Here is a 25,800-nt window from a genome sequence, read left to right as displayed (position 1 = left end):
ATTCCAAACACTTACTACTTCCTCTGTAAAAAAAATCTGGTTGGTGTGGACAAGTTGGACCGAAGGATCTGTGTCCGTACTGTACATCTCTATGACATAATGGCTCAATTTGCAATCAAGCAACTCAGAATAGTGCTAGACCTATAGGTGGGTTTCTATCTGGCTGAGGCACTGCTAACATCCTGATTGACATGACCTAACTGGTCAAACACTGGACATTTTGAAGACACCCTCTTCTGTTGTGAGAAGGCACTGGCATATTAAGTGCAAAGGCATTAAGGGTTTGAGTAACTTATTTCAAACAATTCATTGCTAATGAGTTACAAGGGGCTGATTTGCCAATTCACAGTTTCTAAGTTTGCTTTCAGGGCCAACCCCCTACTCTCTTGAAAGTAAATTCCTTTGTGATTACCTCCTTGTATTAAAATTACCAGAAGAAAAAAAGATCATATCAGAAGATTTTTTTTTCATTGCAGTGCGAGTCAAATTCTCATTCTTGTGGTTTTTCCAGTGAGCAGCCTCCCAGGAAAACCCTTCACAACACGATGAATATTGAACAGCAACGCGAGGGCAGAATTCTTTTCCACTGGGCACGCTGGGGAGGAAGTTGCTGCGTTGGCCACTGTGATTCTTCGAGTTTATCTCCCTGAACTTATCTAAATGGAGAATGGCGGAAAAGAAAAGGGAGGCTTTTTTTTGAGTGCTGGCCCTTTTTCAACCACGAGCAACTGATGCGGGCGCACAAAAGGCGCCTTTGTCTCTTTAAATCTGTTTCGCTCAATATGCTCTTTGTGTAACGAATGGTTCGCCACTCTGCAGGTGTCGAGCACTTCCTCTGACCGTTAGAGCTGCCTACCCAGCTCCCTGTCGGCAGCGCTGCTGACACTGCTCGCTGCGTCTCGCCACGGGCCAGTTAGTTGTACAAGTGACCAGGTTACACTTGCCTGGGCAGTGACGGGGCGGATGGAGGTGGGGATGTTTCTGCAGGGCCTTATAATCTTGTGTTTGAAATAAAAAGGCAAGGTGTGTGTGGGGGGGTGGGGGGGGCGTTGACAGATAAAGCCTAATGAAAAGAAGCAGGCATCTCCCAGATGTGCTGCTGTTGTTGGGAGCTGTTTTTATTACTGTGGCAGAGACTTGCCTCAGGGCAAAACCAGACACAGATCTGTTCCATCCGTTGTAAGGCTGGTGTTTATCGTTCATTAAAGTCCAACCGTCTGCTCTTTTTTTTAAAAAAAGAAAGGGAGTGGGGGGAGGAGGGAAATTCTCCCAGTGATGATATTCTTAAATGTGTGTGCTGGGAATCAGCTCATCTTCCAGCTCACTGACAACCCAGAGCTGTACTTGCTATAGATTACTGTCAAAAGTCTTTTTTTTGACAGCACTGTCTGGTTCAACCACTCCAACAGATCACTGTCGCCCATCTGAGGGAGCATTCTTGAATGGCAGACGCATGCCAAGTTCAAACAAGAAGCTGCAACAACCGTGAAACGTGACTCTTTACCTCCTTGTCTGGTGTGTTTTAGTGGGAGTTGGGGGGGGGGGGGGGGGTCACATTCCAGCAGCAACCGGTTGTAAAGTAATTCCAGGGCATCTAAAGAATCAGGACGGATACATTCCTTCTGTAGGCGTAAAGGCTTTTTGACAAAAGAGATTATAGGGGATAGCCTGTTTGCAGCGAAACGCTGCTCTTTGTACCATTGTCAAGAACTGCACCGAGTAAAATCGAATGCACTTGAATGGCTTAAAGGGAGCAGAATCCTCCAAAAGCAGCCCCGGCCATTTTGAACTTTGACTCTGCAGCCTGAACATGTTGCCGAGATGAATTATTTCAAGCTGGGCAGCTCAGGCACACGGGGTTTGACTCCCAGATGGAACGCTGCAAGTTCAAATCTTGAAGCGGCCTTGCACTTGAACTTGGGTCTGTTTTGTCTGGACTCAACCCAGTGCTTGCAGATCAAATAACACACAGAGAGGAGTAAGTGCTCCATTTAGTGTGGCGGGATGGGGGGGGGGGGGGGGGGAGGGGAATGGGGAGAGCGGGAGACTGATTGCAGTCTGTCTGACTTGAATTATAGCTCCTGCCGGCCAGCTTTTAATGACCAGGAGAACTCCAGTAACAGAACCTCTTGTTTAGCGAAGGGTGATTGATTGTAACTCGACTGGATGATGATAAACTTAGGCAACTGAAATGTAAAAACAAATGAAAGATGTTAATCTCGATCACAATGCTGATTTGAATTCCAAGTGGAATTATTGCTGTGTTATTTAATCCTTGCTTTCTATTCCTTGTTTTAAACCAAAGCAGTTTGTCCCCCCTAATTTGCCTTTCCAGTTTGCAAACGTCGTGTTTTTTGTTTGTGGACACCAACCTGTGGCTTTATTAAAGGCTGGAGGTCGGCACTGGCGGGAAAGACAAAGAGTGCCACAGGAGGGGGTTGCATGTTTCTCTGACCAGTTCAGTTGCGACCAGCTGGGGAAGCCGGCTGCAGCACATTCGGGCAGTGCCTGTGGTTTGCAAGCTCACGAGAAGCGACCCCCAGCGCCGGGCAGACAAAAGAATACTCCCTTCCTCAAGGGAGTGGCCAGTTTGCTCTTGTTAGGCACTGCCGCTCCAAGATGCTTTGCAAGAGACGCGACGGAGTGACTGGCGGAGCTTTGATTTAGGGAGCAGAACATGGAGCTGCATCGGGAGAACGTACATTTACATAGCACCTTTCACGATCCGAGGACAGGCCAAAAGTGTTTTGCAGCCGATCGAGTGCATTTGAAATGTAGCCCCGACTGTAAATATGGGGAAACACAACAGCCAGTTTGCACACAGTAATCTCGCACAAAGGAATCGTGATGGGACGGTCATTTTTACCAAAACGGAACAAAGACTGCGGATACTGAAGATCTGAAATAGAAGAAAAACAACTTACTGGAGAAACTCAGCAGGACTTTCTGCAGCGATTTCTGCTTTAGAACCATTTTTTGTCCAGAATATTGGGGAGCAGCCCCACCCCCTCCCCGAACTACCACCATGAAATTGGTGTTTACTGTTGGAGAGGCTAAACAGCTGATCCCAAAGATGGCACCGCCAATGATGCTGCACTAGATTTTGGTCTCAGGGATTGGAAATGCTGTCAAGATTGGGTAGACTGGACAGTGGCTGAAGGGTGGCTGTTAGGTTCACTGATGGGAGTGTGAATAAAGTGTTAACTCTAATCTGCAAGCAGCCCTGTGAAGAAAAAACTGTCTTTTTTATTAGGAACTTACGTTCTTCTTAACCCGCTTAGCGCTGTCTGGCCTTTTTTAAATATGCGTAAAACATATCCCACAACACTAAACAGGATATGTATATAATTTGCACTATATTTTAATGCTGTTTACCTTTGAATAAATGTCTTGCTACATAGCTACGCACATTAACGATTTATTTAAATTATTTAAATGTTATTAGGCATGGGATACAGCAATATTTACAGTCACAGGCATAGAGTCATAGAGATATACAGTACGGAAACGGACCCTTCGGTCTAATTCGTCTATGCCGACCAGGTATCCTAACCTAATCTAGTCCCATTTGCCAGCACTTGGTCCATATCTCTCTAAACCCTTCCTATTCATATACCCATCCAGGTACATTTTAAATACTGCAATTGTAACAATCTCCACCACTTCCTTTGGTAGCTCATTCCACACATGTACCAGTCTTTGTGTGAAAAAAATTGCCCCTTAGGTCCCTTTTGTATCTTTCCCCTCTCACCCTAAACCTATCGTTTTGGACTCCCCCATCCCAGGGAAAAGACCTTGTCCATGCCCCTCATTATTTTATAAACTTCTATAAGGTCACCCCTCAACCTCTAACACTCGTGGGAAAACAGTACCAGCCTATTCAGCCTCTTCCTATAGCTCAAAACCTCCAACCCGGGCAACATACTTGTAAATCTTTTTGAACCCTTTCAAGTCTCATAACAATTTATTTTCACACTATAAGGTTCCAGTACATGTAAATTACAGTAAATAGCATAATCTGTATTTGCTATGCACTGGTTCATTTAAGTGTTTGCTTTATGTGACCAATTTCAAAATAACATGTTACTTAAATAGAACTTGTGTGTGTGTGTGTGTGTGAACATGTGTACAATCATCTCTCCATGCCAAAATTCTTATATAGTTGTGTGTTACACCACTATGTTAACACAATGCATGTAGGATCAGCAATAGGTGAAATAAACAGCTCAATTAAATATCATCATAACTAAAAGGATTTATTTTGTTCTGAAGAATGACTACTTTCTGGATGTGTGACTGTTGTACTAAGCTGTTTTGCTGCCTTGTATGATTTATTGCATTTTCTTACAAAGGTCTGGAGTGTAACATAGGCAGAATGTACCTGCTTGTGATCAGTGGGGTAAGAGCATGATAAATTTTTTTGGTCAGAGGGAAATATTTCTTTATAAGCAGGCCCTTACAAACAGAATTTATCCAGCAGAAACAAAACATTCAGAATCTCACTATGAAGCTTGTGGAATCTAGTTGCTTCTCTTTTTCCCATAAGTGTGTGCATTACGTGGAAAAAAATGATTTCCAAGAAATAGCTTTTTTTTAGCCACCAGTTGCTGCTGACGACATTAGGATTGTGTGATCCTTTGGTGAAGAAATAACAATTCTAGCAGCCTTGCAGTTGTTAAAAACTACACATCACACCCTTTCCAATTCATCAGTATATTTTTAAAAAATGTGTTTCGTGGTAGCTTGCTAATCAAACAGATCTTCTCATAGCATTGCTCATTGAAGACTGTCACATCGTGTAACCAGTAATAAATTACTCTGTGACTAAAGTGGACTTTTTTGAAGCTGGATTGGCTCTTAAAGTTACAGAGTCTGCTTCTTCATAAATTCTGAAGTTAATTAATAGTTAAAATGTGTGTAGAATCCCCACACTATTGAGAACATTTCTAGATTGGAGACCTGCTTTATGCTGGTTGTGGAAACTCAAAATGACCACTCCTTGGAATGGTTACAAGTTGTCCATTATGGTGGGTATTGCAACTCGCCACATTTGCTGCCAATCAGGCCTAGGTTTTTTCAGTTGCATCACTGACAGTGAGTCAGTCATTTTGAATGTATTATTCTTACTGAACAAAGTGGGAGATCTAGATCTTGCAGTGAAGAGATTATTAATTGTCAGTTCTGTGGGGCAATACACAGTGAGCACTGTCTGTGAAAATGTACCCCAATTGAGTGAAGCAATACCTCCAGACCTTAGAAAATAGAAGCAAGAGAAAGAAGAAAATAAACATCACATTCAGAATAATATTTCACAGAGTTGTTAGGCGTGACTCCTAGTGTGAAACAACTAATTATCTTAGATTAGATTAGATTACTTACAGTGTGGAAACAGGCCCTTCGGCCCAACAAGTCCACACCGACCCGCCGAAGCGCAACCCACCCATACCCCTACATCCACCCCTTTAACCTAACACTACGGGCAATTTAGCATGGCCAATTCACCTGACCCGCACATCTTTGGACTTTGGGAGGAAACCGGAGCACCCGGAGGAAACCCACGCAGACACGGGGAGAATGTGCAAACTCCACACAGTCAGTCGCCTGAGTCGGGAATGGAACCCAGGTCTACAGGCGCTGTGAGGCAGCAGTGCTAACCACTGGGCCACCGTGCCGCCCAAATTTAAAATTTACTAAACTAACATGAATTCAATAATTGTTATAATTGTGTAGGTGTTCTGATTGAAGAAGAAACTGTTTCAAAAATAAAATAACAGATTAATAAAAGATTGACAATCAATACACAATTTATTATTCTCTTTCAGTCCATGCTTTGTGGGTAGTTCTCACAGAGAATGAGTAGAAATATTAATGAGCTTGGGAAAAGCTTATATAGGGAAAGATTATATCCTTACTCGGTCTCTGTCAATTTTCAACATAACTGCATCTAGCTCTAAATGTTTCTGGTAATATCCGCAACATAATTTTTACTCCACAGTTTTGTAAAAGGCACATAACTTTATTCAATGAATTACGTTCAGTTTTCTTCTGCATTGTGAAATTATGATCACTGGATTCATATCTACATGAGGCTCCAGCTCTCAGAAGAGTGTAGCTACCTCAGGGGCAATACTTTACGAAAGAAGAAAAGCAGACAGACCTCAATTTATCGAGCTCCTGGCATGATTTTAGGGCATCCCAAAGGACATTAGTACTAACAACCTTCAGGAAAAGAGAGAGAAAAATAAGGTAGGTCATGTTTTATGAAATTTATTTCAGTTAGTTGCCAAGCATTAAAGAAAAGTAGAAAAATTGCCTGACTGTATCTCAGATCTAATGGCCCAAGGTTACCATAGCTGAATGTGCTATCATGCAGCTTGATGCTTTAAATATTTGTTTTGGCAGCCAGTCCTTAAAACTATGCAAAAGAAAAAAAATCGGCAAAGCACATTTCTTTTATCAGTATGCCTATTTAAAAAGGTTACTGCAAGTTACCACAAATATTTCATGATAATCATCTGACATGTATGACAGTACCATCTAGCACATGTATAGAATAAGGGAAGCTGGAAGGTTTTCAAAAAGACAAATGCAATGTTGATTTTCCATACCATTTTATTTTATTAAAAATATGTGGTTCAGTGAAAGAAAACATTCCATAAATATATGTGTATTCTACGAAGTTGGCTGAAATTCCGGAGAGATGGGTGATGGTCGTGTGATAATTTAAGAAAAAAACCATTACTGGAGAGATGTGACAATTGGAACAGACAGCACTGTGTGAAAGTTGAGAGCAAATCAGACAGCAAACATGAGGACCAGGGAATAAGCGGAGTGCAAACTGGGTGAAAAACTGAATTACGATCCAGTCCTACTGGGATACTTCAATTTCATTTTGTTTAATTCATCAGACAAATTTAGGCCAGTTCAGCTATTTCCGCATTAACATTGAGCAAGTAGTTTCCAAGGACTTAGTGAATATAACTCCTTTAGTCAAAAAGAGAGAGAGAGAAAAAGCTGGAAACGACTGACTGGTTACCTTAACATCTGTCAGAAGGAAAATGTTGGAAGCTTAAAGATGCTATAGCAGAATATTTAGAGATGTGTATTCAAATGGAGTCAACATGATTTTGTGAATGGTAAGTCATCTTTAACCAATTTATTGGAGTGCTTTGAGGATGTAACATGCTGTGGATTAAGTGGAACCAGCAGATCTGCTGTATACAGATTTCCAGAAGGTGCTGCAAAGGATATTGTAGTTAACAAAAACTCATGGTCTACAAGGTTTAAGAGATAATATGTTGGCATCAATAGAAGATTGGTTAGTGAGCAATAAACAGGGGGTCACCATAAATGGATCATTTTCTATTTGGCAATATATAATCAGTGGTGTACCACAGGGATCAGGGCTGGGGCCTCAACATTTTCCAACTTGTAAAAATATCTTGGACGAAGTAGAATTCCTAATTTTGCTGATGACAAAAGATCGGTAGAAGTAGTCCATTGCTGCACAAAGAAGCATGCTACTTAAATGGTAAGAGATTGCAGAGCTCATGAGATGCAGTGGGATCTGGGTATCCCAATGCATGAATTGCAGCAAGTTAGTATGAAGTTAGAAGTGATTCAGGTGTCTAATAGGTGATTAACATTTATTGTGAGGGAAATTGAATACAAAAATAGGGAAGTATGCTTCAGTTATGCAGACTTTGGTTAAGCCACATTTGGAGTACTATGTACACTACCGGTCTTCTTCCTTAAGAAAGGATGTAAATGGGTTGGAGGCAGATCAAATGTTTACTAGATGAAGACCTGGAACAAGTGGGTTGTCTTATGAGGAAAATTTGAATAGGCTCAGCTTATGTCCTTTGAAGTTTACAAGTACCAAGAAGTGACTTGCTTGAAAAGTATAAAGACTGGAGGGACATTAACAGAATACATGTGGAAAAGATGTTTCCTTTCATGGGAGAATCTAGAATTAGGAGTCATTGTTTAAAAATATGAGTCACCCCTTCACGAAAAGGAGGAATTCTTTCTCACAGAAGCAAAGTCTTTGATTATATTCAAGAAAATGCAAGATAGATTCTTGATAAGCAAGGAGGTGAAAGGTTATTGAGGAAGAGCAAGAATGTAGAGGAATCAGATTAGCAATGTTCCTATTGAATAGGCAGAACAGGCTCAAGTGCTGAGTGGCCTGCTTCTGTTTCTGCAAGTAGCCATCCCAATTTGTGACAGTTGGTTCAATAACAAATGAGAATTAGCATTCTTCAATGGTGAAGCATTTGGAAAGACCATTGAGTCAGCCACTTTCAGAATTACATATGTATGTTTGATTCTTCAGCATACTTTTGTCATCATCACTCCCTAATTGAACTGAACATCTCAGTGGGCACAGACCAAGTCTTTCAGAAAGCCTCAACAAAATATTGAAACCTGATATCACTTTTAATGTAATAGCTGCAACATATATTCTTTCTATTCCAGACAGGAATTTGACCCTCACATGATTCAGTCATTTGTGAATAAATTACACTGAACTTAATATCATATCCAAGCATTACAGAAGGTCAAGTCCGGACGAGGCCAATTTTTTTCCTCGATCAATCAATTCTTAAATCATCGGCTATTGCAGCTTTGCTTTGTCCAACGTCAACTCTGTTGGCGTCATTGCTAAAATCTGGGCCACAGTTGCATTCATTGTTCAGCGAGCTTTACCATATAGTTAAACCCACCGACAGCAATGAATGTTGATTGTGACCTTTGCTGGGACTGTTTTCGTCTTCCCGGAAATTATCTATAATGATTATGCTAGCCTCCGTCATAGCAAATGGGTTTCAGACCAAGATCCGTGGGTTGAACTAACCCAAAGGCAGGTGGAGGAGGTTGGCTACAAGGTACAATCAACGGTCGATGGTTTCTCCAATAGTATCAAACTCACCGACAGCGTTGAATGTTCCCTGAAGCCACCACTTGATAAAAATAGAATCTAAAAGGGTAAGGTCAGTCTAACTCCTTAGATGCATGGATGTCTAATCAGGTACAATCTGCAAATAGAGTGAGAATTCACCATGAGGAGAACATACAAAACACCTGATTTTTTTTCTGTCATTGGCAAACATGTTTTTAGGAATGTTCAAATCTGTTTTGATGCAATCTAATCCTTTGCTATGATGATATTTAAAGTGCTTAAAACATATTGCGAGGAGGCAATGACTGATTGTGCTGAGTGAAAGACAATTCTTGCTCCCCAACACCGCCCCCACCCTGCCCCCACCCCACCTCCAAACTGCTGTCCACTAAAAATCCAATGATTAAGAATGCAACGTTTGGTCGAAAAGGCAATTAAATATACAATGGCGACAACAAGAAAAGCACCTTACAAAGAAATTCCTTTTCAAACGGCATGCATTTTGAGTAACACACTGCAGTGCCTGTTGACAAGTCTGGAATCTGCACAAAAGAAAGAGATGATTTATCATACAAATGTTGAAAGGATGCATTTAAAATGTTACACACAAAAGCAGAATCCATATAGAATGTTTAACACTGCAGTTTTAATCAACTTGGATCTTGCGGTTAGATGGCACACAGGGTGACCAGCACACACATGAATTATGCTGATTTGCATGATTACAGCCTGTTTATGGTAAAAGTAGGTTAGCGTGACCGATTCTGCTTCTAGCTTTTACGATACGACTTGGCATTTGTTAATTCTGTATGAATGCATCATGTAAACAAAAGGAACTTTGTCTTCTCAACAAAATACAGAGGGAAAAAAAACCTCTGCCTGGTTTTAAGTGCAAAGAAAATAGGAGAAAATACTTTGTCTTTTGGAGGACTGGAAATACTTCTTCAGAAAATAAAATGGCTTCCAAGGTAGTTACTAAATCATGAATCTATCAGCCAGTATGATGGTTTTGGGTGGACTATCATGTGTTCCATGAAATGCCCTATAACTACATCTTTCTTTGATTTCTAATGGTGTATATGTGTAAATGAATGTGTGTATCAAGTGTTGTACATATTTTCTAAATAAGATGTTCAGATATGTTGCCAGGGTTGGAGGATCTGAGCTACAGGGAGAGGCTGAACAGGCTGGGGCTGTTTTCCCTGGAGCATCGGAGGTTGAGAGATGACCTTATAGAGGTTTACAAAATTATGAGGGGCATGGATAGGATAAATAGACAAAGTCTTTTCCTTGGGGGTCAGGGAGTCCAGAACTAGAGGGCTTGGTTTAGGGTGAGAGGGGAAAGATATAAAAGAGACCAAAGGGGCAACTTTTTCACGCAGAGGGTGGTACGTGTATGGAATGAGCTGCCAGAGGATGTGGTGGAGGCTGGTACAATTGCAACATTTAAGAGGCATTTGAATAGGAAAGGTTTGGAGGGTTATGGGCCGGGTGCTGGCAGGTGGGACTAGATTTGGTAGGGATATCTGGTTGGCATGGACTGGTTGGACCGAAGGATCTGTTTCCATGCTGTACATCTCTATGACTATAAGTGGACTTGAACTTGGTCCTCTTGACTCAGAGGTAGCAACATTACCATTATGTCACAAGAATCCTTAGTTTGTTGTACAAAACTCATAAAAGGCAGTGGATGAAAATCAAATCATTGGATCAGTGTATTATTTACATCCATTTTGGCTATGAGGGATGAAAATTAAATTTTCCACTTGTCTAGTTTGACCTAATGGTTTAACTTTAACAGAATGGCATGGTCTTAAAGGTCAGGGTGACCCAAACCAAGATAAGTTAGAAGTCATTTCGAGGCTCAAATTACCACCATAATAAAATGAGAAGCATTAAGAGCACCTTTTTTGTATTGTGCATTGCCACAAGGTTGCAAATATTTGTTTTTTGGTTTCATTTTCGCCTATTTGGAAGTATAATTTAATTTGCAAAAAAACTAGAACAGTTTTTTTTGTTAAGATACACCACAGCATTCCCTGAAAAATATTAGTTCAGGATTAGGCAGACAGTGCTCTGGGACTCTTAAAAAAACCACTTGCTGGATACTATGATGTTAGCTTCATGAAATATTCACTCAGGTGATTATACTGTGGAATGTAAAGGCAGCAGAAATGAAAGAGTTTACTGATATCCCTGGGATCGTCTATTTGAATACAGTAGTATATTTAGCATTTAAACTAACAAATAGCATAAGAGGATCCATAGAATATGACTTCTCATTTTATTCATGACCCTGATCAATTTTCCCATCACTTCCTCAAATATATCCTAACCAAGAGCCGTTAAAGCATACACTCTATCTGAATGTTCGGCAAGAATGAACTCTGCATTAAGACAATTCTGAATGGAAAGACTTCCAATTAATAATACTCTAAAGCATTTCAAAGCTCTGTAAATTATTTTTAATGCTCAACTCAGATCAAGCAACTGTTCAGAAGCATTTCCCCCACACTGACAATGAGAAAATTTACCAGTTATTCTGTATTAGTGTTGATAATTTGGGAAGAATGTTGGCTAAGATACTCTGCATTGCAATTGCTATCCTCCAAGCCCACTTCCCACACCAGTTGAGCATGTGACACCTCTGATAGCAACACTATGTCAGCACTGCATTGAGAGTCACCAACTGTACTACGGGTCCATGGAGAAGGGATTGGAATCCATAGTTTTCTGTCTCAATCAATTGATACCATTAAGTTGACACAATTAATATCTTTCTAATTGTTTGCTGAAAAATAAGCGAAAACAGTGATCCACAATATCTATTCTTTTGTGCATGAAACGCTTTCATTAAGCTACATAAAAGACTGACCTCCTGAAAAAAAAGGTGCTGATTTGGCCCATCATTGGATATAATCCTTCTTGGAATACTGGAGCAACCTGGAGCATTATTTCCAATAGTAACTATTTTTGGAATGCTTTCAAAGACAAATCTTCATGCTCAGAGGATAAGATGTCAGTGCTCAGTGGTTCTGTTATCGCAGTCGGATTTGATTTGTCAGCTTTCTTCCAACCAACATAAGGGCTTTAATTGCATCAACCACAGAATAATTTCAAACCATAATCGTTAAGCAACTTAAATACTGCTTTCTATGGGGAAAGGGAGACAGCGACAGAAAGACGAACAAATCTGTTGTTCCCAGCCCTGGTTTATTTTTTTAACACTCTAGCAAAAGTGCAGCTGCTAAGATGCTGATTTAAAGATTCAATTTCCCTTCCTTGTTTCTCTCGTAAGATTGAGATACGATGCATCAGTGCCTGACTTTCAAATCAATGAAAATATTTCCAAAGTCCCTCCGATACCAAATGGTCCTTAAAAGATATGTTGAAATTGTAACTAATCCTGTCAAAATCAAATTATTGACCTCCCTGGCCAGTGTCAGAATTAAAGCTGAATTTGTGGAAAGTTGTCAAAAGGTACTATGAGCAAGCAATTGGGATTGCATTTGAGTGTTACTTTGCAAGCTACACTTATTAGATTAGATTACTTACAGTGTGGAAACAAGCCCTTCGGCCCAACAAGTCCACACCGACCTTCAGAAGAGCAACCCATCCAGAACCGTTCCCCTACATTTGCCCCTTCACCTGACACTATGGGCAATTTAGCATGGCCAATTCACCTAACCTGCACATCTTTGGACTGTGGGAGGAAACCCATGCAGACACAGGGAGAATGTGCAAACTCCATACAGACAGTTGCCTGAGGCAGGAATTGAACCCGGGTCTCGGGCGCTGTGAGGCAGCAGTGCTAACCACTGTACCCCTGTGCCGCCCGATTTTGCAAACGGTCGATTTAACAAATGGTATAAGGCAAACAGCAGAACAATTCACAGGACAGAAGGAGAAACAGTAAATATTCAGCAGGACAGGCAGCATTTGTGCAGGGCGAAACAGTATTAATGTTTCACTTCAATTTTTTTGTCAGAACTTTTCATAAGTTTAATAAAAATTCATCAACCCGCAACATTAACTCCTTTTCTCTTCACAGATGTTACATAACCTGCTGAATATGTCCAGTATGTAGCTTTGATTTAATTTTATTCCCAGTATCTACAGTACACTTCCCTGTATCCCTCAACAGAAGTTTTGGTTTATCTTGGTTCACATCACATACAAGAAGAATTGCTTTCATATTGAAAGGATATAATAGCGAATCTGGAAGAAAACTGTGAATATGTGCTAGTAACAAGTGCACAGAATGACTTACCTGCAAATGGGGAATATGTTTCCAAACTCCAGTCAACAGAACAAGTTCTCCACTTGGCCAGTCATCGGACAACATGAACCATGGCCACAGAAAGGTCCACTTTCAACAGTCTTCCGTACCAAGTGGTAGAGATTAACGGATGTTGTAGGAATCTGAAGAGATAAAGCAATGAAATCTGAGTGGATCCATTTTAAAGTAAAAGGCAGATTTTGAAAGTGAAAAAGAAATCACCAGGAAACCCTTCAAACTCAGTCAGCAATAATCGAAACCCTAATCCATTTCAAACAATGCACAACACAAACTTGCTGGTGTTTTCTGGGCACCTTGTGGAATTCTCCATGTGTAGTATTTGCTTTGAACCATTTGCAAACCCATTTTGACATGAATTCTGGTCAAGTATGAAAGGTTGACAACCATCCAGGTACAGCCTGGAGTTTTCCACTCACTGTTGTGAGCAACCTGAGAAAATCATAGAGGTATCAGGGAGGGGTCTTTCAGGGAAAAAAAAAAGATATTTCCTTTGTAAATAAACAATTCACTTTATTGCTACAATAAAGATTTTGGAGAAGCTTGAAGGAAGAGTGAAGACTCTTTAGCTAGGCACATGATTAAAGATTATAGATCTAATCTTCAGGATTATATCACAGAGCTGGAAAAATCTAACATTTAGTGTGCACATCAGATAAACGGTTAAGTATGAGTTTGTAAAGGGACCTCATCATAGGAAGTGACGTAACATCATGTGACTGCTCTTTTGCAGCCTCATGACAAGATAAAGTCACAGCAAAAAGTTCCTCAGGTAAAGGTCATCTTTTTCTTATCTACTCTGCAAATACTCTTGAGCAGCACATGGAGAATAAGTGGCTTATACAGTGGTCACAAGTGACAGACAAGCATGGAATCGTGTTTGTGGTGACTGAAAAAGTGTCAAGAGTGTGGTGCTGGAAAAGCACAGCAAGTCAGACAGCATCTGAGGAGCAGGAGAGTTGATGTTTTGAGCATAAGGCCTTCAAGACTGAAAAACCCACAAGTCTGAATAAAGCAGAAGGTTTATAAGGGGCCTTGGTATGAATCCATGCAGTGAACAGGTCAGTGCAACATTGTATGAAATGGGTGGCTTTGCAAGTAATTGACGAAGAAAAAGCTACATACAAGGAATTAATAGAAATATACGATGCCTACTTTAAATGTGTGAAAAAATAGCATTGTTTTTTGAAGGGTCACCTGACCTGAAATGTTAACTCTGATTTCTGTCCACAGACCTGTTGAGCTTTTCCAGTAACTCCTGTTTTTGAAAAAGTAGCATAGTTGAGTAGGTTAAATTTAATAAGCATAGCCAGGGACGCGGAAAAAGTATTGATACCTTTATATCTGCACTGACTTGAAATGGAGTGAGAGCATGGTAGCTTAAAAAATGGAATTAGCAGGACTGGATTATCATTGGAGTTGGTTGACCACATGCAGTTGAGGGATGATTTATCCTTAACAAAGCCAATTCAATTGAGCGGTTTCACAGGTCGGAAAGGAAAACTGACTGGGGTTTTAGGATGATGGGGACAACCGTATCTCAAAAACAACTGACTTAATGAAGTTCACAATGCTCAAAACAGAAGTTGTTGTACACTAACTAGAAGGAAGAAGGAGTGTGCAGCAATCACTTCTGCTAAGCTAGTGTGTCAGGAAAAAGGACTGGTGTGAAAATTCTCCTGCTAAAGAGGCTGAAATCCACTTTGCAAGAAGAGTCACTTGTAAACTATGTGGCAGCAAGAAGCTGAGAAAAGACCAAGATCATGTGACATTACTTCACTTTCTGTGACAATATATCCTATTAGCTTTTTGCACAGACTAAACTACTTTTATTGCATGTCTTTCCAAATTTCTGATTCCATCCAGTATATTCCAATGATAATGTATGATCTGACATCAACACATTATTCACATTATTACAATAATTGTTGATTACACCACCATAATCAGTACTTTTAGTGACACAGGCAATTTATTTGCAGGCCAGTGACAGGATTGAAGACTTCAGTGTTTTGCCAATGAAGAAACTCATTCAAACTATTTTCTAAATCATAAAGAAACATCTTGCAGAACCTTTCAAAAAACACCTGTCATCTTATGACTCTCAATATCAAAAGGTTACCTTTGTAATCTCACAGAAGCGAAATTTGAACAGCTAATAATTTGGGGCTTTTTTTTTGAATGAATTAATTGCAGCAAAGCTGATGATTCACTTCTGCAGCTCACCACTGCGGCTCCTCTTGAACTCTACCACTCGCAAGTGCTGACAACTGTGGCTTCTGTGGCAGGTCAAGTTTCAGTTCTTGTTTGAATCAGCTCAACTGACCTTAAGACAATTACATGGAGACCAGATAATTGGAAAACCCACACTGCATCAAAGCGCCAGCAAACATGCTGCATCATACTAATTACTAATCATTATGCATTTTCTTCAGAGGTACAAAATGAATCTTGACACCAATGGACGTAAGAAATAGGTTAAAGGTATTTTTGTTTTGATTGACAGTTCTCTGAAGTTACATTTTGACGTATCCTACAGGTTTGTACTGGCAACTGAAGATGCAAGGTGTGAGTGCAATGTTCCAAAAGGAAATACATTACGTGCAATCTCTGGATAATTATCAATAGCTCAACGGTTAAGAAATGGAACCATGCAAAATTGAAAATACAAACTTGTTTTTACATTTATTGGTTCAAACATTTTAAACAAAAAAAGATTTCACTTTTTCAGATGAAATATGAATCAAAATCACAAACCAGATCTATAATTGCACATTTAGTGTTTGTTTCCTGTTCACAAAAAGAGGGATTGAGGCCTTCCTTTGAGAAAAGGAACGGCCCAAATGTTAAATATTCAATATTGTATTCCAATTTTAAAATTAATTAAATGCAAAAATGCTTACGATCATATAAATCTCCAAGGTGAGAACAAGAGGCGGCCATTTGGCCCCTCAAGCCTGGCTCTGCTATTTAGTAATCAGATTGTTAGGGATGTACATGTATGTAAAGTTAATGCTACAATTTCCATTCCCTTGCTTACCACTTCTACCTCCATCAGTTTCTAAGGAAGAGCATACTATTCTGACCCTCAGAAGACTTTAACTCACCTCTCTCTCTCTCAAGAGGGTGACAACTTATTTTCAAATAGTGACATGACTTTGGATTTTTTATACTACAAAGAGGTGCAAAGCAAAATTATAGTAGTTTTTTCCTACAAATCAATAAAACAAAGTAATAATCTTCCTTAAAATGTAAACAAGTGTTTATTGGTGCATAGGAATCAAACGCTAAAGGATTATAAGTAATTATTTTCTTCCAATTGGTTGTGCATTTTCCAGATCAGCTTTTGTATGTCAATTGGAAATTTTAAAAAGCAATAGCTCAGGCAGAATCTTGCATTGTGCCCCCCTGCACCCTCGCTGAAAATCAGACATTAAACAAGAAGCGACAGACGTGAATCTGGGATCAGGTTGTGTTTGATCACTGATCTCCACAGGGCCTTGAACTGCTAACAGCATCTGTCATGGGAATGGCCAGTGACCTGTGCCAAATTGAAGAGACTGTCTTAACCAGTCAGTCTAGAGGGCGAGTGTTTGTGAAATGGAGCATCTCCTCCTGGGTCATAAGGCATGGCTCAGATTTTCTGACCTAAATTTTCTGCTCTGACGGAAGACAAGATTAGATTTATTCCCAGCGGGAAAACAAAATCATTTTTATTTCAATCCCTGATTGCATCTGTGTACCTGCATGGATCAACAATATCTGTATTTAATTATTAAGAGCTTCAGTCATTGCTTTTCTTTCATCCTTTGGATTACAGCCAGTGTTGTACTAGTGCCAACACAATGGGCTTTTTTAAGCCCCCCCTTTCAGATCAACTCATTAAATGTTTCCCTGAAAAGAAATCAAGTTTTCTTATTTCCCTCTTTTTTTTTTGCTGGGGTACAAGACAGATTTGATGACAGACCATTCCAGAAGTTGGCAGGAATATTCTAGAAACAAGTTGAGGCCAATGTGCCCTTGTGGGAAACAGGTGGTCCTGTCAATTTATTCTGCTTTGCAGTGCTCCTCAGTGTAATTCAGCTCAAAGTGAGTTGGAAAACCAACCAGTGAAGCAAAAGTGATTCAAACATCATTGAATCAGTGACTTCAATAGTTCTGGTTCAGAGTCAATTCTCTCTCACAGAAATGCTGGCCCAGTTTCATATTAAATGTTTTTTAATCTTAAGGTTGCCAACACTTAATTCTTTTTAAGAAAAAAAGTGCATTCAATACCACATTCCTTTGGGAACATCGTGACTGATGTATTTCCATGAGAACACCCCACATAAAAGAAGCTTGAAGCTGTATTAACAAGGCACATTCCACCCACAGTCAAGAAAGCCAGGTTTGTGCTGCTTAATGTGGTCGTGCTATTTTAGGATTATGCAGTCCAGCAGCCAGGAGGGTCGTTTGAGTTAATATGTTCCATATTGCAATGTGATTATTTTTAAACGCTCTATTCAGATTCAAGCAACTTTGCTTCACTCTAGCACTGAGAAGGCTCTGATTGAGGTGGGAACGTTTTGCTACTATAAGGGAAAATATCCAATGTTCCCAGGCTGTTGCATACTTACTGTAACAGTTTGCAGCCAAAAGGACATGTGCTAAACATTTGTCAGCAAAACAGATGTGAACTCAGTTAGCCCCATAGACAGTTATCTTTGGTTACAAAGATTTTTAAAAATCATTTCCAATAATTGAATTAAAACTGTTTTCTGAGCAATAGAAACTTAAATCAATACAGCAGGAATTCAGTGTAGATGGTGTACCTGAGAAAATTAAAATATTTACTGAGCTCATGTCACAAACTCTCATTTAATTTGGCTGTGATTGGGTTTGGGATTTTTTTCCAGTGTGCGTTGCTACAAAATTTCTTGTAGCATTAACTTTAACTACACTCCTCTCTGTAATTGTTGTAAAAGCTGACAACCCTGTCATCTCAAGCCTTTAACTGAAAAGTATTAATTTGTCATTTGCTGTGTACCTTGATGAATAAGCCATGAAATTAATGCCCACAATTTTCTTCCTCACCAGCCTCCCAAGAGGCTTTGTACCCAGCCATCAGTGGATCGTTGCATTCTTTTCTGTCAGATTCTGTTTATTTAGGGAGTACTGAACTATGAGTCATTGCAGCCCAGTCAGATCCTGACTCAGATGTTCCGATGGAGGCCAAGGCTATTCCTGCATGTCCTACTGTCATTCCAGTTAGGATTGGCAATTCAGCTCAAATTCTTTCAACAGCACCTTCTACTACCAAGGAGGCATCAGACGCATGGATACATCACGAACTGCAACTTCCCCTCCAAGTCACAAAGTATCCTGACTTGGAACTACTTCATCATTCTTCCAGTTTCATAGGGTCAAAATCCTGGAACTCCCTTCCTAACTGGTGCTCCAGTATCATGTGAGATTTAACAGTTCAAAATGGTGGCTCATTACCATCTCCTCGCAGGTAATTGGGTGGGCATTCAATGCTGAGCTAGCTAGAGATGCCCAAACCCCACAAACACATTTTAAAAGCAGAAATTTTAGATTCAATTCAAAATCTCAACAGATCTATTTTCTTTCTCTCTGCATTTTTGTCCTATAAGACAATGACTGGTTAGGAAAAGGGGCTATTTTGGTGCCTTGTTGGATAAGTATTAAATTAACATGTTCAATTGGGAATACAACTTCAAAGAGAAATCAGATCTGTACCTACCAGTCTTCCAACCCATTAAAGAGAACACAAGGTTCCAATGCTATAATAAAGTCACTGTTTTTAAATGTGGCCAAGTGCAATAAAGTGTATGAATGCTGAACTGAGAATGGGTTTTTTTTTCCTACTCATCATTCGTATTACAGAACTGGTCATTCTGCAGTATTCATAAACTAGCAATTTTTCTCCTGAAACCAATTCCGTGAACATTCTCCTACTCCGATACCTCATTTGACTACAGTCATCACCCAAATTAGCTACACACCCATCTCCAGAACATATCGCATTACTTCAATCATTTCAGCAATCTTATCAAGTTTCAGCAAGTTCATAACAGAAAACTCTTCAGATGTTGGGAAAGCTTTCATTAAAAATTTTAAAATGTGATAAAGACACCAATAGAAAATTTTCAGTATTGCAAGTTTGCTTCAGCTCATTAAATGGTCATTGCGGTAACAGCTGCACTCATTGAGCTCACTGTTAGCTGCTAACTGAACTTAGTTCATTTTTATCAGATGAATGATGTACAGGATCCATTGAAAAGCACAATATTATATATTAAAGACTGAACAAACCTCCATTACATGCGCATCATCCTTGCCGCTGATACTGCTACGATGGCCATAAGCACTTTAGCGTAGTAACAGGAGTCTTTGCTGAGATACTATGTTATAAAGTAAGCACACTGGGGATGTTAAATGGGTTTCAGAAACGCTCAAATTACGGTACAGTGAAGTAGAAAGCTTTTATATACTGGCTGTGTAGGTGATTCATAAAGGGTTGGTTTAAGATAAGTTGTTTCCATGGGGTGGAGGTGGAGGGGGGGTGGGGAGTGGGGTGTGTTTGTGTCACTGGGCTCAGTAACAATGTAAACCAAAAATAAACTTCATATTTAAAACAGGAACAATATTGCTTTCTCCTTAATAAAAAATGTTTCAAAGCTAGAGTAAAAAGATTACCTGATGGACAGGTAGAAACAGATGCTTTCAAAAGGGAGTTGGATCAATATCTGAAAAGGAAATAAATTGCAGGGACATGGGGGAGAAAAATCAGGGCAGTGGAACTAACTGCAGAGTTAGTAGAGGCAGGGAAGATGGCACAAATGGCCTCCTTTTGTGCTCCAGAATTTTGTCATTCTATATTTGCCCCAGTTTCTGGGAAAACATAAGTGTTGTAAATACTGGATTTGTAAAATGAGTAGATTATACCATCAAACGTTGGCATGTTTCAATACTTTGTAGCAGCTTTGTATGTGGAAGTAGCAAAGTGAAAATGCAAACTAGCAGAGATCAGGAACTATTTCAACTTGGAGGATTTTGTTTTGATTCTGAATTATTAACTAATATTAACTGACCTTAAACAGTATTATCATTTGTGGGTCGGCAGGATACATGATTTTAGCAAGGAAATTGTAACCATGTCACAAACACTTATTGTATAAAACTCAATTTTTACTACGTAGTCAACTGTTCAGAAAAGCATGAGAGCAATAAGATTCTTCTGCACTCCAAGCAAATTGTCATTGATGAAGTTGCATGGGACGGGAGTGAGGGTTTAATTGTCAGAGGGAATGAATTAAGCAGAAGACTGCACAGCCTCACGGTTTTACAAGAAATAAATATGGTTTAATACTTAACTCTTTATCTTTGTTTCCAGATTTTATTTGGTTTCTCTGCTGTACGATTTTTTAAAAAATGAATGGATTAAATTGATGACAGACAGCTTTAAGCCAACTGTCAGCTTTCTTTCATCGTCCCTGGTATCCTCCCATTCTGCATTATGTTTTGCTCATGGTTGTTTTAACTCGAGTATTAAACATTAAAATTTCTCAGAAATTAACTGGCTAAAGGTGGCAGATTTTCTTGACTGAAATAATAACGGATCAAAAACTTATAAACTGAACCAACTTTAAACTGACTTGTTCAGCTCTAAGCAGATGTGGGAAAAAAATGTCTATCAGTATTTTTTTTAAGTGGTAGAATTTGCCCACTTGACTCAGACACTCAGGGAATAGCGCAGAAACACTTTAATGGAATAAAATGAGGTGTACTGACCAATTTTGCAAAGAAACATGAGTTCAAAGCAGAAAGAATTAGTTTCTGACTGAAGAGTAATTTCTGAAGTGGATTTACTGCCCATCATTAATTGCACCCTGGGCTTTCTCGCTCTCCAGCAGTCTGCTTCCTTTGATCTGAGAGATTAGACTAATTGCTACTGTAAGATGTTGCAGAGCACGCTCAATGCTGAACATGGAAATCTGTATTGAAATTAAACCTGTCAAACTGCATGATGAAACTGGAACAAACTCAAATGGAAGGGTGAGGCAGCCGTTGAACCTTTTAATTGAACATCATTGAAATGTTACGTGATACAAGTATCTGACGTTGTATGAATCGGTATTTTCTCTGGAATACAGTGCTTACATGAGATCAAAGGAAGACTATTAGAGGAGCTAATCTAAACGGTGAATACTTCATCCTGTTGATAATTCCTAAATGTTTATTTGTTTGCCTTCTGGAAGTGATTTTCATGTTGCTTAGGGTTTGTTTCAATAGACAAGACTGCTGATGGATCATTTTTCTCAATATTCCAAGAATATGAGACAATGCAATCTTTGTAAAGAAATATAAAGTCTTTTATCGTGAAAGGTGTTTTTGGCTTAATTAAAAATTAAATCTTTTGTTTTTCTTAAAATTACTTTCATGCACCTTTTCTCCTAATTCTCTTTATTTAAATTCATGGCATCTTATTGGGCTCCCTGATGTGACTTGTGTCATTATAAAGCCCCACTATCTCATTATTTTGGAGCGATAGGAGAGAAGTGGTGAGGGAGATGGTCCAAAGACCAGATGACTACCACCTTCATTCTAAAGCAAGTCTACCAGCATCACCCCTTGTACAAGATCCATTTTGGCCTTGTAATAATTTCTGACACCAAAGAGGGGGAAAGAAAAGGTTACTCTGATAAACAACACTAAGTTCCCCTGCAGCCCACAAGATGAGAGTAGGTTTTGAATTAGCAGCAGAACAGACAGTAATTGCATTTATTGCCTTTGATTTTGTATGAATTTTGAAATGTAATTCTTACAACACAGCATCTGGCTCAAAATAAAAGCCACAATTGTGTGGATACATATGAGTATTTAAAAAAGATTAACTGCAGCAAAATACTAAAATGAACAATGTTATTGTGAAAGAGTCACTTTGTGCAACATAATGTCAAACCTGGCTTATTAACATCGCAAAGTATCTCATTACCTCTGCCTTCACCCCTGGTGGTGCATCTGTATCTCAGCATCCAAAAGGTATGACAGCAAGGGGTCTTTGAGTTGCAGAATGAAAGCACAGAGTTATACAGAGTCTGTGAGTGGTTTGAATATGGGAGTGTGCCCATCGTGAGGCCTAGCGTAACACCACTGAAACCTTAAGACGATTCACAGCCATTAGAAAGAGAACACAACCATTCTGGATGTCACTCTAGATTAGATTCCAGATTAGCAGCACTGGTGATTCGCACACCACACTGTTGAAATATTATTGTATAAAGAATGAGCAGAGCAGTTAGTATGCATAACCTGCAACATAAGACTAAGTCTATGAAATAAAAGTAGCAATGGGTCTGATTTTGCTTTTTTTTTCAGAAAATTCAAACTAAAGCACATATCTGCTTTGTATTGCAGTTAATGCTATTATTACAAATTGTTCAGTATACTGACAGTATTTTCTATAATTGTTCGTCTTGATCTTTCAAATGGAAAGTCTTTATAAGCTCCATTGTACTAAATCATTCTGAATCCAAGGTTTAGATCTCCAGGTACTCCGTGTACAGAACCAAACACTGGAACTGATTTGCACCAAACCAACCCAATCCATCTAACGTGTCCCTCCATGCATTTGTTACTGTCTTAGCTTGTGGAAACAGAACTAAATACACCATGAAGAGTAGATCAGCAATAGCAATACTTTTGATGAAAAGAGCATCTTAAAAGTACCTTTGTGAAGGCATAAGTAATTAAGTCAGTGAAAAGGAATAGGAGGAAATGCTGGTAGGATGAAATGAAGTGATGGAGGCCAGTGGTTGCACTGAATAGCCTGTTTCCGTGCGTTAAATTCTCCATGGGACTCAAAAGAGAAAAACTGTTTGGATTATCAAATGGGAAACTCCATGTTTAAAAGACCAATTACGTTGTGTTCTCTCTATAGTGAAATGAAAAATGGAAACATATTTAAAATCCTGTTTGAAGTCAATTTTCCTTACTGCAAGCTAAAAACTACTGAGACATCAGGAGTAGACCTCCAACTGTTGGACAGATTCGAAGACTGCATTGTTTTTCCCCTTCCTTCATCAGTCAACAACAAAAAAAAAAGAAACAGGGTGTAAGCAACTGTAGCTGATTACTATCTACAGGACTGTAATCTAAGTGGAGCCATCTAGACTGGTGCAAGCTTTTCACCAAAGTTAAGATTGTCAGTTTTAGATCCTCCCATATGTTCCCCTGGTTAGGAGGGTGGAGCAGACCCGCCCCAGCTCTAACGTTCCAACCCTGAATCCAGAAGATCAATCTGGATTTTGCATCACATGTGTTTTTACCATTTGGTCAATTCTTTCCACGCTGCTGTTTGCCATTCTATTTAATTGGTAGCACCATCACCAAATGGTAGCTATGGCATCAACGTAACTTTTACTTACTTCCACCCATGTGGGCTTCCAAATGTTTCCTACACACTTTTGCTTGCTCCTCTGCCTTCAGGTGGAAAACCTTCGAGTGCGTCAAATAAAACAGTTTCTAGTCCATTAATGTGGCAAAGCTCTGACATGAATACATGGTAAAATATGACCTTCAATGCTTACTAGTGCTTTGTTCTATGATGCAAACTGTGTGTATACATTTCAGCTATAATTATAGTGGCCTTACCATCTTTAGCTCTCTAAATAATTTCAAATCACATACAAAAGGAATGGTATAGGTATCTTCAAAGCTTTTAATTAAAAGTCCTTTCTCCTTTGATCACTTTTGCAGTTTTCCCATCTGTTTCACAGGATGATGGACCAGAGAAGCACTTTCTCATACTTGGAATACAAAAGTAATGGATGCATTATGGAGAAATTTCTTCTTTTATTTCACAGGATGTGGGCAATATTGCGAGGTTGGCACATGTTGCCTATCCCGAAGTGCAAGTTATGGTCGGACGACTTTAACTCAGGCAGTTCATGTGGTGTAGGGACATCAACAGCACTGATAGGGATGGAGTTCCAGAATTTAGACTTACCGACAGAAAAGGGACAGTTACATGGTTCCATGTCAGCATAGGGCATGGGTTGGGGAATCTTGCAGGAGGTAGTGTACACAATATCTGCTACCCTTGCCCTTGTGAGTGATAAAATCATGGGTTAGTAGGTGCTGTTCAAGGAGCTTGGCTGAGTTGCTCCAGTACATTCTGTAGATGGTACTGCTGCTGTTTGTCATGGTGAAGGGACTGAGTGCTGAAGGTGGTAGATTGATAGAGAGAAAGCAGGAAATTATAGACCAGTTAGTCTGACCTCAGTGGTGGGAAAGATGCTGGAGTCTATTATAAAGGATGAAATTACGACACATCTGGATAGTAGTAACAGGATAGGTCAGAGTCAGCATGGATTTATGAAGGGGAAATCATGCTTGACTAATCTTCTGGAATTTTTTGAGGATGTAACTCTGAAGATGGACGAGGGAGATCCAGTAGATGTAGTGTACCTGGACTTTCAGAAAGCTTTTGATAAAATCCCACATAGGAGGTTAGTGAGCAAAATTAGGGCGCATGGTATTGGGGGCAAAGTACTAACTTGGATTGAAAGTTGGTTGGCTGACAGGAAACAAAGAGTAGTGATAAACGGCTCCATTTCGGAATGGCAGGCAGTGACCAGTGGGGTACCGCAGGGATCAGTGCTGGGACCGCAGCTTTTTACAATATATATTAATGATATAGAAGATGGTATTAGTAATAACATTAGCAAATTTGCTGATGATACTAAGCTGGGTGGCAGGGTGAAATGTGAGGAGGATGTTAGGAGATTACAGGGTGACCTGGACAGATTAGGTGAGTGGTCAGATATATGGCAGATGCAGTTTAATGTGGATAAATGTATGGTTATCCACTTTGGTGGCAAGACAGAAAGGGAGATTACTACCTAAATGGAATCAATTTAGGTAAAGGGGCAGTACAAAGAGATCTGGGTGTTCTTGTACACCAGTCAATGAAGGTAAGCATGCAGGTACAGCAGGTAGTGAAGAAGGTTAATAGCATGCTGACCTTCATAACAAGAGGGATTGAGTATAGAAGCAAAGAGGTTCTTCTGCAGCTGTACAGGGCCCTGGTGAGACCACACCTGGAGTATTGTGTGCAGTTCTGGTCTCCAAATTCTGGCTATTGAGGGAGTGCAGCGTAGGTTCACGAGGTCAATTCCTGGAATGGCGGGACTACCTTACGCTGACAGACTGGAGCGACTGGGCTTGTATACCTTGAGTTTAGAAGACTGAGAGGGGATCTGATTGAGACATATAAGATTATTAAAGGTTTGGACACTCTGGAGGCAGGAAACATGTTTCCACTAATGGGTGAGTGCCGAACCAGAGGACACAGCTTAAAAATATGGGGTAGACCATTTAGGACAGAGATGAGGAGAAACTTCTTCACCCAGAGAGTGGTGGCTGCGTGGAACGTTGTGCCCCAGAGGGCAGTGGAGGCCCAGTCTCTGGATTCATTTAAGAAAGAGTTGGATAGCGCTCTCAAGGATAGTGGAATCAAGGGTTTTGGAGATAAGGCTGGAACAGGATACTGATTAAGCATGATCAGCCATGATCATATTGAATTGTGGTGCAGGCT

At 39.8% G+C, this 25,800-nt stretch overlaps 1 protein-coding gene and 1 long non-coding RNA gene across 9 annotated transcripts in view; one reads left to right on the top strand and one right to left on the bottom strand.

Annotated features, from left to right (window-relative positions):
* LOC148149168 (uncharacterized) overlaps positions 1–25,800 on the top strand; it is a 199,823-nt gene that overhangs the window by 125,909 nt on the left and 48,114 nt on the right. The window lies entirely within an intron of this gene.
* Positions 1,540–25,800, bottom strand: part of LOC122554547 (uncharacterized) — a 77,467-nt gene continuing 53,206 nt past the window's right edge. For 4 of the 8 annotated variants that reach the window (XM_087990813.1, XM_087990811.1, XM_087990812.1 and 1 more), the window contains 3 exons: positions 13,173–13,324; positions 9,375–9,444; positions 2,193–2,899 (listed from right to left, as the gene is read on the bottom strand). In XM_087990813.1, coding sequence (XP_087846939.1) covers positions 2,664–2,899; positions 9,375–9,444; positions 13,173–13,247 — 381 coding nt within the window. In that variant the 5' untranslated portion in view covers positions 13,248–13,324 and the 3' untranslated portion in view covers positions 2,193–2,663. The other 4 variants (XR_015758185.1, XR_006313017.2, XR_015758184.1 and 1 more) reach the window with 4 other exon arrangements.

Source organism: Chiloscyllium plagiosum, unplaced genomic scaffold (genome assembly GCF_037043375.1).
Source record: "Chiloscyllium plagiosum isolate Xiang-an unplaced genomic scaffold, Cpla_swu_hap1 HiC_scaffold_9, whole genome shotgun sequence".
Classification (NCBI taxonomy): domain Eukaryota; kingdom Metazoa; phylum Chordata; class Chondrichthyes; order Orectolobiformes; family Hemiscylliidae; genus Chiloscyllium; species Chiloscyllium plagiosum.
This window is presented reverse-complemented; position numbering and strand designations above follow the sequence as displayed.